Consider the following 12259-nt stretch of genomic DNA (forward strand, 5'->3'; position numbering starts at 1 on the left):
ATTGGGAGAGGAGCAAAGAGGTTTACATTCGTTTACAAGTGTGATCAATATATTACATTAAGATATGATTCACTATTCTAAACATACAACAATCATAGTAAAATCTGAGTCACTAGGAACATGAAATATTAAAGTCTCCTTAATGTACAAACAAGTGTAAAATCTCAAGTCTCATGGTATCACAACGATCGGTGCTTTAAATCCGTACATCTCCATCTACTCTTTCTCAGCACTTCCGAAACTTGTTTATGTAAGAGTATACTTGGTTTTACCCTTCCCTCTGTTCTCTTAGGACGTATTTTTATATACTCTTCGTTGCACACTCGACTACACCCCTTGCACATACAATGCACCAACATACAGATCAACAGATAGACTGCGGTCACCATGGACAGTTGGCGGTTTGGCTCTGTGGCTGTTGTCCGGCGGTCTACCTGCAGGTACGACCAGCATAATACCTCGGCCCGCTCTGACCCTTGTATTTCCCACGGCAGTACTCCAATATCATTCTGTATCGGAACCGCCCACATCAGTTACAACAGCCACATTATTGCTTCTGTTCTCGTCTAACTCTATTGGATATTCCCGTTTCTTCATCATTCATTTCACTTATTGTAATACGATGGCGTGTTTTTACGTTGCACTTGCCTGTTATTACGTTGAGTTCGTTTTTGTGACTTGCCAAGGTGGGTGGGTATATGTGGATGGAATGGCGAGTAACTGGATGAGTAGGTGAATGTATGGATGAATGAATGAGTCAGTGTTAGTAGGTAGGTGGGCATGATAGGGTGTATGGGTAGATGGGCGGTGAGTGGTGGGTATATGAATATGTGAATGATTGTGATGATTGATAAGAGCGTGGGTTCGTGGGTGGATAAGTGGTAAGCGAGTGAGTGAGTGAATTTTTAGTTAAATAGATGAATGGGTGAATGAATCGATCGGAGTCAGTTTTCGAATAGATAGATGGATAAATGGATTAGGGATGAGTGAAGTGAGTGAGTGTGTTCATGAGTGGATGGGAAAATGCGTCGGTGTTTGGGAAATTGCAAAACTGTTCTCGGGAGGATGTGTGTTTGTGTAGGTGTGTGTGGACTGCGTAGGTGAGCGAATAGATTGGGTGAGTGGATTGGTGAACGAATGGGTTAGTTTGTGCATGGATGGATAGACTAATGGAATGATAGATAAGTGACCTGTATATTATTATTATTATTATAGTTTCTGAGCAGAGAATAGCTACAGAAGGGAGAGAGTAGAGGATGGCTAAGGAATGGAGGAGAAGAAAGGCGACCAGACAGGAATGCAGTCCAAGGAAAGATGGGGGGGGAAATAAAGTGGGTTGAGGAATGGAGCAGAAGAGAGGAATGTGTAGTGCAGTAAAGTAAAAAAGAGGAGTGGTTGTGGATGTGAGAAGAGAAAGGAACGTCGTGTGGTGCAAATGGAGGGGAGTGTGGCCAGGAAGGGAGAAGATTGATGGAAAACAAGGCTCAGGGATATGTAGAGAAGGAGAAGAGAAGAGGTTCACGATGTCAAGATAAGTACAAGAGAAGATTACATTATGAGAGAGAGAGAGAGAGAGAGAGAGAGAGAGAGAGAGAGAGAGAGAGAGAGAGAGAGAGAGAGAGTGTGTGTGTGTGTGTGTGTGTGTGTGTGTGTGTGTGTGTGCTACCTCGTCACTATACTTAAAAGGAATAAGTGTATGTGTGATAATATTTTCCTCCTGTAAAGTGGAGTGATTTTTTATGAGGAGAATTTCACGAATCACTCATTAAACTTTTATTATCATGATTATAGCAAAAAGATTATCAGCTTGATCGACGTTATTATGAAAGTTATGATACATTACATTAATTAGGAAATAACCCACGCATGAAAGACTGATGGCGTATTGTATATCAAGGCAAGGTTTGAATATTACCTAAATGCCACGTTGTGAAGATTTTTTTAGTACCTTAAACCCTTCAGTACCATGACGCGTTCCCGTATTCATTCTTCTTACTATATGGTGATTTTATACATCTTCAGAAACTTATGTGGGATTGAAATAGTGAATACTGTGGCCATTAATCTTCTGACCTCCATAGAGGCTTCCCAATGACAATAAAATCGTACATAAATCTCATGGTAAAAATGTGTCTCAGTACTGAAGGGGTTAAACACGAAAACTTGTCCCTCTGCTGTATGTTGGCGACTATTCGTGTGTAAGGGTGAGATCGTGTAGGAAAACTTTATCACATCAATGTATCTTCTGTGGAGGAGCTTGATTATTGTTTATACTGGCTTGGTGTGCAAAATTATAAGTCTTGTAATGTATATACTAGTTTGTTCTGACTGTTAAGAATTTAACGTGAATTTTGCAAGCGTTAGGGTCGAGGTTTGTATCATGTATATGCCATTGTGAAAAACTTCTAACTTCTGTGAATGAATGTTTTGGTGTCAAGTAACTGCCATCCCGTACACCAGTAAATCCTATGGTGACAGTGAAAGAATAATGACGCTTCAAAGGAAATGGTATAATGGTGGTTGGTATGTTATTGTCTGCCTGCTCTTAAAATGGTTCCTAGATTTAAAACATATTGTAGCTTATTGATAACGTAATTGATTTGATGTGAATAATACTAGTTTTCTGTTGATCAACGCACTTATTACAAGGATAGCTCGAGGTTTTCCTCAAGATCTGACAACCATGCATTCCGTGGGACACCATTCAGACCCAGACCCAGGCGCCACTTTAGAGTAGACAGACTATAGTGTGTTGTACTGTTGTTAATCTGTTTTTTCTTCCATCATGAGTTTCTGGTGATATCTTCATTCCTTTACTTCAATTTTGGTAAAGTCATTATTTTTCCTTGGTTTCAGTGGGACGGTCCGGTGTCGACGCGCTGCCATACCACACCGACGGGAACCTCAGCCAAGCATTAACCGGGCGTCGGTCAGCTTCCTACAGCGTCGCGCCCTTGATTCCATCCCTCCTGATCGAGTGTATTGCAAAGGGCATTTAAGGAAGAGAATAATCCCAGCCAACGGTTCAAGCTTCTAGAGTGTACAAATCTCAGCAACGACACCAACTAACCCCACATTGCATCCTCCCCTTCCTCCCGCAACAAGAGGTGCTGAGACGACCACGGGCTCTTTGTGTACCCACCAACAATAGCGGGGCGCCAACTTCAACCCAGCTGTCAAGTTTATTACCCAGTAGCCTAGAAGACGACCGACTTGTCACATCCTACACGTAACTCGCCTCACTCAGTACCTGAATGACAAAAGGACGTGGTGCTGCCTCAAGACAGTTGAAATGAGATAACTATAAATACATATACATTAGATAAATAGATAGTTCAAGATCTTAGAATTAGAAAACAAGTTCAGTGAAGCGCTATATCTGTATCCATAAACTTTATTTTTATTCACTCAAGATTATCTCGTGTACCAATAGGAAGAAACTTAGCCAAGCTGCCAATCTTTCTGCCTCACAACAGGGAGGAAAAAGAACAGTTTTGAACCCCTGTAGCAAGTATATACATCCTAGTGAAGTCAGTTTCTCAGTGAGTGTCGTGAGAAAAAGACATTATAAAGTTTCCTCCAAATAAGCCAGCAGTGTTGTATTGTGTTGCGTCTGAACCATGCGAATCCCATTGGTTCTACGGTGGTGGCTGCTGGGTGCGGCCGCCGCCCTTAGTACCTGCCTCACCTCGCCCGCCCTTGCCAACTTTCTCCAGGGTAAGTACTCACTACCCTCATGTCTCCCAGGAACTGCCGCCCTAATAGTGTGCAGCAGTATCCTTGTAGTCACCATCGTTACTCTGGTTGTGGTGATCGTAATAATAGGGATGTTGATAATAGTACCGTTATTAATGATAAGAAAAAAATGTTATTGTTGTGATGGTAAGATAATAATGATCAAGAATAATGGTGATATTAATTATTCATCATTATTGTTTTGTGTCATTATTGTTGTTACTATTATTATTATCATCATCGTCATCATATCATCATCATCATCTTTATCGATATGTTTATTTTCGTCATTACCACCATCATCATTTCTTTTTCCTATACGAACGAATATTTGTTATTATTACTGTGCGTATCTATTGCCATCCCCCGTGTCAATGTGTTCCTCGCTGCTTCAACTCTGCGGCAAGCATCGTGACGGGACTCTTCCTGGCAATGTCCTAAATGCAAACTGTGGTTAAAAATGCTCAGCTTGCAATTCTTTTTTTTTTCCACCAAATATTCCTAGTGTCCGCAACCTGAGCGAATTAGGGGTCACTCGCCATTCAGGTCACCTTGATCTGACTGCCTGGTCCCGTAGCGCTTGGCCAGAGGAGAATGGTCCGTGTGGATGATCCTTGAATATGATTTTTTTTTTTTTACTGTTCTGTGCTGTAGTAAGGACCAAAATTGCAAGATTGCTGTTTCCACGGAAGGGTATTTTAGCATTTATATATTGAGAGAATTTCATCCATCTTTATTATTGGTGGTCTGGAATTTTCGTCGTCATTTTCTGTAGGATTTGTTCAGTTTTTTATTAGAAGAAATTAAGGAGTCACGAACTAGAAAATCCATGAAATAGTGACTGTGATATACCATGCAGCACATGGTTTCAACCTCACACAAAGTTTATTAGCATTTTGACAGGTGGTGGTCGCCGGATTTCTGACAGGTCATGATCTGACTCATTGGCACGGCATGCTTGTTTCTCCACTAGATAATTATGGAACATTCGGCTACAAGATGCGAGTAAGAAAGTTTATTTTCATTTATTGATTGGTTTTTCTAGAAATATTTTGATAAAAAGTTTTCGTGTCCCATCACGTTTAGCTAAGGAGTCAACCGATGAAGTCGACCTTGGACTTTTTTTCTTTATTTCTTTTCTTTAATGAATGTATCCGCAATGAAGCTGCCTTGTTGAAACCAAGGCAGCCTTATATCCTTCCCAGGGAGGTCAGAAGCGGTCTTGGCGTCGCTTGAGAAGGGTTTGAATAAAAAGACTGAACTGTCTCTATGCCAAGCTGGCCAGGCTGGCCATTGACATTAACTTGGGAAACTTAACAAAAATAGTTTCCAGAACTGGAATTAATTAAGCGTAGGAAGTTACACTGATTAATATTGATCTTGAGCTTCAGCATATCATTGATGCTTCACACGAAAGGTAGTAAACAAGCCAGGTTACTAGACGAATGTGTGTGTGTGTGTGTGTGTGTGTGTGTGTGTGTGTGTGTGTGTGTGTGTGTGTGTGTATATATATATATATATATATATATATATATATATATATATATATATATATATATATATATATATATATATATATATATATATATATATATATATATATATATATATATATATATATATATATATTTATTTATTTATTTATTTATTTATTTATTTATTCATTTTCATCTGTTTATTTATTTTTGTTATGCAAGAGTTGATAGAATATTACGGAACGATCTTATAAGTTCATTCCAAAGTCTATAAGATTAATCAAAGATGCACAGCCAGCCGCCAGCACATATTGGCCTGCGTCGCCTTCTGTTGTCCAGGTCATTAGACAGTTTAACTTGTAATGTAATTTCCCTTTCCCGAGAAAGCTAAAAATCTATCAAATGATGCCTCACAGCATGTTTTACAAAACAAATCTTTAAGAAAAGTTAACCATTTGGGAAGAGTAGCCGGAAAGACCTGCTTATTAGATGGCATGGCAGATCCTAGCGGGACAGGAAGTGGTGAGCATGGTCGAGGCGGGGGTGGGAGATAGAGGGCGTGGCGTGCGTGTGCGACAGACAAGTTTCGAGGAAGCCAATCAAGATCCTTGTGTCAAAGGTCATAAGCCTCGAGGTTGTATAAATATGTTCAATTCAACGTGTTAGTCTATTTAATGAGCTTTGGAGGACACTGCATTCACCACTGTATCTTGACACTGTCCTTTGTTCCTACACTTACTCCTCTGACGCCTGAGAGCCTCACTGTGGAACGTTGACATTTACATGGACAACATATATAGATTCAATTATTTCCTGAAGGCCGCTCTTTATTTTATGACCGGATGCGACACTTATATTCCTAGACAACCCCCACTTCTTTTCTTTCTTCCTCCCTCTCATGCTTCTCTGCCCCGCCCTACACCCTGACAGAACCCAGCGTGACCTGACCCATTCCTTCACCCAGCCAGGCACAATGTAATTCACTCCTTCACTCAACCAAACATGATTTAACCATTACCGGTTCAGACCAGACCCACTGCATCGCCTACCCTGACCCAAACTGTCATGACATCGCAGGACTCAACTCCCTCTCCTTTTCCTCCCTCACCTGACTCAGTTATTTTCTGTTTTCTCTTCTTGCAAGCGATTTTATCCACTTCTTCCTTCATTCCCCCGACTCCATTCGACTCTCCTTCGCTCACACGACTTTGTTCCGGCCTTTCCTTTACTCCCTGCATCCGACTTAACTCTTTTCTTTCTTTCTTTCTCTCACCCGAATTAAATGTTCGGTTTTCTTCCCTCACCCGGTCCGACTTTTTCCTATTCTCTCTTCATCCTACTAAATCTTCTTTTGTCCTTCTTCAATCTTCATACTATGTAATTCACTTTTTTTTCCCTCTGTCACCGTGCTACCTTTCTTACTTTTACCTTATTCTATATTTTTTTTTTACTTTCACCTTACTTTTTCACTCTTCTTCCCTTCCCTTCCCTTCCCATCCCATCCCCCTTCTCTTCCCATCCCTTACTTTCTACATCCTTTTCCCTCCCTTACTTGATTCGCCCATCTTCATCCGACTCAGCACACTCCTTTCCTTCCTGCACCCGATTTCTCCTTAACCTCTTCCTTTAACCTCTTTCTTTGCTGTCTTTGACCCACCGACTCATCTAACGCATCTCATCACGACCGGACGACTCGCCTTCCTCTCTCTCTCTCCCTCCCACCAATCGATCCACTCTCCTCTCTGCGCATCATCGAGCAGGACCCCGGGGCGAATATTGGATGAAATCTATACGCAATTATTTGATCGTTAATAATTCGTGGCTTAAACAATATTTCGCCGACGTTCTCACAAAGAAACGCGCCGCCACACTGTGAAATTGGCTGGAGATCGGTTCTTCTCTCTTTTACGGCGTGTATAAGTACTTGTATCCTGCTGCTGCTAATTTAGATTGTGTATTTAGAAGAACTGTGTTGTTACTTGTTCTTCTAAGAGTGTTGTCCGTGGTGTGTGTGTGTGTGTGTGTGTGTGTGTGTGTGTGTGTGTGTGTGTGTGTGTGTGTGTGTGTGTGTGTGTGTGTGTGTTTGCTAAATGATTGTTCGATTTGGTATCTGATGTTGCTGCTGTTGTTGTTGTTGTTGTTGTTTTATTGTTATCTTTATTATTACTGTCATCATTGTAATTATCATTATTATTATTATTATTATTATTATTATTATTATTATTATTATCATTATCATTATTATTATTATTGTTATCATCACAATCAACATCACTACCATTATTATTATCATTATCTCTCCAGTGAGGCTGAGGCCAGAATACCTTAGGCAGTCCGGGAGGCATTTCCGAGAGCTCAGTGTAAAAATTTTAATACACCACTAGTTTGCCTGTTCCTTTTTTCTTCCATTTTTCTTCATTTCCGACCACTTATCCATATTACCTCCACCTGCCATGACCTGATTTTTCGTTCTTATCTTGTGTAAAATCTTCCTCTATTCTTTACAATTTTTTCTAAACTTTTCTTATCTTTTCTCATCTTCACTTTTCACGATCCTATTTTCTCTTAAGCTGTGATCTTCAACTCTTTTTTTTTACCCTCCCACTTCCTTTCTTACTCCTCTTAACCTTTCCTGATTCAGAATAGTAGTTGGCAGACTTATTACATAATCATAACAGTTTCTTTAGCACCTCTTCGCTTTCTATCCTACTTCCTTCTATTAGATCTTCTCCTCGGTCGAAGTATGTTTGGCTTTTTCATAAGTCTGTTAAGGGAAATTGATTCCAATACGATTTGACAACATATATGACATCAAATGACGAATATAAACGAGTGTGTGTGTGTGTGAGAGAGAGAGAGAGAGAGAGAGAGAGAGAGAGAGAGAGAGAGAGAGAGAGAGAGAGAGAGAGAGAGAGAGAGAGGAATGGGGAGGGGACCAGAAGCAAAGAATCAGCAAAGGGTGAGGGTGGAAAGAGCAAGAGAAAAATAGAGTTAAAAAAAGAGGATAAAAGAAGGAGAAATTTAAAAGACAAAACGACATGGATACGAAAAGCGGGAAAAGGAAATGTAATGGAGAGAGAAGAGAGAAAGGAGAAGCAGAGAGAGAGAGAGAGAGAGAGAGAGAGAGAGAGAGAGAGAGAGAGAGAGAGGAGGAAAAGAGAGAGAGAAATGTTATATGAAGATTAAAAATATATATATTGAAACGAGTAGAAATCACAAAAGGAGAGGGTAAAGGTGGAAGAATAATGGATCAGGAAAATGAAAGGAAGAAGAACGAGGAGGAGGAGGAAGAAGAAGAGAAGGGAGGAAGAGAAGGGAGGAAGAGAAGGAGGAGAATGAGAAGGAGGAGGACGATCAAAGGAGAATGAAGAGCGGAGACACATGAGTGAAGGTGTGCATTCCTGAAATTCCGTGAGGTCGAGTGGCTTGTCGTTTTGCTCTTGGGCGTCAGAAGGGTGTTGGGTGGCGCGCCTAGATATTTGCCGGTATTCAGAGTCCATAATCTGAAGGGCCTCTCAAACTCACCACGACCATTTTCACACGCCACAGAGGTGAAGAACCGGCTTCTCAAGAGGGTTTCTTCCGTTGATAACATAGAAATAGTTCTTAATGGGTCACTAAATCCGTAAATACCTTCTTAACCTCTTCAGTACTGGGACGCATTTTTTCTTTATCTTAAAATTTTTAGGTAATATGACGATTTTATTTGCTTTAAGAACTGTCTATGGAGGTCAGAAGAATAATGGCCAGAGTCTTCACCACTTTAAATCCCCACGTGTGTTTCTGAAGCTGCATAAAATCGCCAAATAGTAACCAGAGTAAATATGAAAACGCGTCATAGTGCTGAGGAGGTTTTAAATATCAGTATAACGTCAACGCTTTGCACTTTCGCCCCGACTATTTTCAAGCGGCACTGAGATGAGTAACCGTGTTCTCAATAGTGTTTCTCCTGTTTAGAATATAGAAATCTTGTTAATCTGTCACTAAAACCGTAAAAAAAAAAAAACGTCATCTAGAAATTTGAAGTGTAGTGTGCACGGAAGCATTTAACCCCTTCAGTACCATGACGCGTTTCCATATTCATTCTGCTTACTATTTGGTGATTTTATACAGCTACAGAAACTCATATGGGGATAAGAATAGTGGAGACTGTGGCCATTAATCTTTTGAGCTCCAAAGACACTTCCTAATGTCAATAAAATGGTCCAATCGTACACAAATCTCAAGGTAAAAAATGTGTCCCGGTACTGAAGAGGTTCACTGTATGATCCCGTGTCTCTGCCAGTCTGCCGCCGCTGTACGAGTCTAGGGATGGGATAGTAACACCCAGCTACCTTTCAATATTCAAATTCATGGCATCCCTCTGATATATCTCAATTTTTTCCCGTATTTGTTTTTATCCTATTCTTTATCTTGTTATATTTCCTTTCTTAATCTCTTTAGCCTTTTTACGCGTATTTTTTCTATTTATCCTGTGCCTTTCTCTTCTTTTTCTTCCTGAGTTCTTTTCTGTTTATATTTTTGTCTTCCTCCATGTTTTATTTTATTTTTTTTTATACCTTTATTTACAATTCTCTCTCTCTCTCTCTCTCTCTCTCTCTCTCTCTCTCTCTCTCTCTCTCTCTCTCTCTCTCTCTCTCTCTCTCTCTCTCTCTCTCTCTCTCTCTCTCTCTCTCTCTCTCTCTCTCTCTCTCTCTCTCTCTCTCTCTCTGTCCTTTACGTTTCTCTTATAGTGTGTGTGTGTGTGTGTGTGTGTGTGTGTGTGTGTGTGTGTGTGTGTGTACTAACTCAGTGAACAATAAGACTTCCATAGGTCATATTGTCAAGTAAACATTATCACTTCCACCCACAGTCTGCAAGGAAGAGTCACCTTTACGAGGCTTTCACTCCACGATGCCATTCTAGACTCGATAAGGTTCTTCGTGGTATATTTCCCTTAGTTTTTGATAACTTTGGAACATCAAACGCGCACGCAAGGAAGTCAGAAAGGTATCGGGAAAGATGTGAAATGATGGAGTCAAGGGGTCTAGGTTGGATAAGTATATGTGGCTGGCAACTTCACTCCACCTATTAACACACTAAGGCTACTTAACCACTTGAGCACCATGACGCATTTCCATATTCATTCTGGTTACTCTTTGGTGATTTTAAACAGCTTCAGAAATATATGTAGGAATTAAAATAGTGAAGACTGTGGTTATTAATCTTCCGACCTCCATAGACCCCTGCTAATGTCAATAAAATGGTCTCATTGTACACAAATCGCAAATTGAAAGTGTGTCCCAGTATTGAAGGAGCTAAAGGAGGATGCAAAAAGGAGCAAGTTAATGAAGTACCATGATGTGTTTCCATATTCATTCTGCTTACTATTTGGTGATTTTAAACAGCTTCAGAAACTTATGTGGGAATTGAAATAATGAAGACTGTTGCCATTCATCTTCTGACTAATAATGTCAATAAAATGGTCTAATTGTACACAAATCTCAATGTAAAAGTGTGTCCCAGTATTGAAGGAGCTAAGGGGGAATGCAAAAAGGAGCAAGTTAATGAAGTAAGGGTGAGTGAGTGAAGGTAAAGTATTGCTGTAGGCTAGGGCTTGTATGTACGATGGGGAGAAGTTGTAGTTAAGTAGGTGTGTGGATAGGGTCGGAACCTTGTTGTGGGGACTTGAGTGTGGGTCTGCAGCACCTCGCCGCGGGCCCTTCTTTGCTCCGCCCCTCGTGGGAAAAAAGGAAGGAAGGCCAAACTTGGGTGGAGCTTTCATGGTCTCCTCCTCTGAGCTTTATTTATGTCGTGTTTGTGTGCAGTGCGTTGTTTTAATAGTTTATTGTTATTTATTATTATTATTATTATTATTATTATTAGTAGTAGTAGTAGTAGTAGTAGTAGTAGTAGTAGTATCATCATCATCATCATCATCATCATCATCATCATCATCATCATCATCATCATCATTTTCAACATTAGTTGTAGTAGTAGTAGTAGTAGTAGTAGTAGTAGTAGTAGTAGTAGTACAAGATGCAGTAGCAGAGAAAGTAGTAACAGCAGTAGTAGTAACAATAGTAACAGCACTAATCGTGTTTTTTTAGCAGATGTAATATTTCTTTTCTTTTTTTTTCCTGCTTATTTTACTTTACCGGCAGAATAGCAAGAAAAGCCAGGATTTAAGGAAATGAGATAGTCGTTACAAACAGATGTGTGTGTCTTTGTGTGTGTGTGTGTGTGTGTGTGTGTGTGTGTGTGTGTGTGTGTGTGTGTGTGTGTGTGTGTGTGTGTGTGTGTGTGTGTGTGTGTGTGTGTGTGTGTGTGTGTGTGTGTATGCATCGATCTATCCCATCAGGCAACACGTCAATTTGCAGACGGTCATTGGACAGATGTCGTCAGCTAATTCATAAAAGCAGCGTTGATTAAGGCCGTTGACTGATTACCGTGAGAGTGGTCTGGCCTGCCGCCGTGACTCATACCGGGGTGAACGTGGGTTGCGTCAGATCAGATGGGGTGCTCTTGGGTTGGATGAATTCAGTCTGGATGTGGCCCAGGGCAGGGTAGAGGGAGAGGAATTCGGTAAGGAGGGAGTGTCAGGGGAGAGGTGGGTATTTTAAATTTGCTTTTGCAGGAAAGCTATTTTTATTTTTCCTTTTTGAATAAGTGGAAGTTTTATGTAGTAGTGAGTCCCAGGAATATGTTCAGCTAGAGGCCAAAAATAGGATGGAACGGACGAGTGGAGAGACGAGCGGAAAGGGGGTAGGAAATGTGAAGTCCTCTTTCTGTCTTTTTTTTTTTTTTTTTCGAAATATCCTGTAGAGAAGCTTCTGTCAGTTTTTGTAAGTGCAATATGATGAAGCTTTCCTATTGTTGTAGTGTTTTTCTCGCAGTGTGTGGCGGTGAGTGATAAAGGAAAGCTAAAGTCGTTGGAGCAGTGCAAATAAAAGACATAGAGAAGAATGAAAGAAAAAGGAGATAAAAGGATTACTTATAAAATCTAAAGAAACGGAATTTTTGCCTCAGGAAAGAGTAGCCTGTCTTATCGTGGAGATGTGACTCTATAT

At 40.4% G+C, this 12259-nt stretch overlaps 1 protein-coding gene across 5 annotated transcripts in view; it reads left to right on the forward strand.

The window, feature by feature from the left end:
• The window catches only part of LOC123504716 (protogenin B-like), a 283603-nt gene that overhangs the window by 87777 nt on the left and 183567 nt on the right, over window positions 1-12259 (forward strand). For all 5 annotated transcript variants that reach the window (XM_045255461.1, XM_045255462.1, XM_045255459.1 and 2 more), the window contains exon 2: window positions 2857-3717. In XM_045255461.1, coding sequence (XP_045111396.1) covers window positions 3621-3717 — 97 coding nt within the window. In that variant the 5' untranslated portion in view covers window positions 2857-3620. The remainder of the gene's footprint in view (window positions 1-2856; window positions 3718-12259) is intronic.

Source organism: Portunus trituberculatus, chromosome 17, assembly GCF_017591435.1.
Source record: "Portunus trituberculatus isolate SZX2019 chromosome 17, ASM1759143v1, whole genome shotgun sequence".
Taxonomy (NCBI): Eukaryota; Metazoa; Arthropoda; class Malacostraca; order Decapoda; family Portunidae; genus Portunus; species Portunus trituberculatus.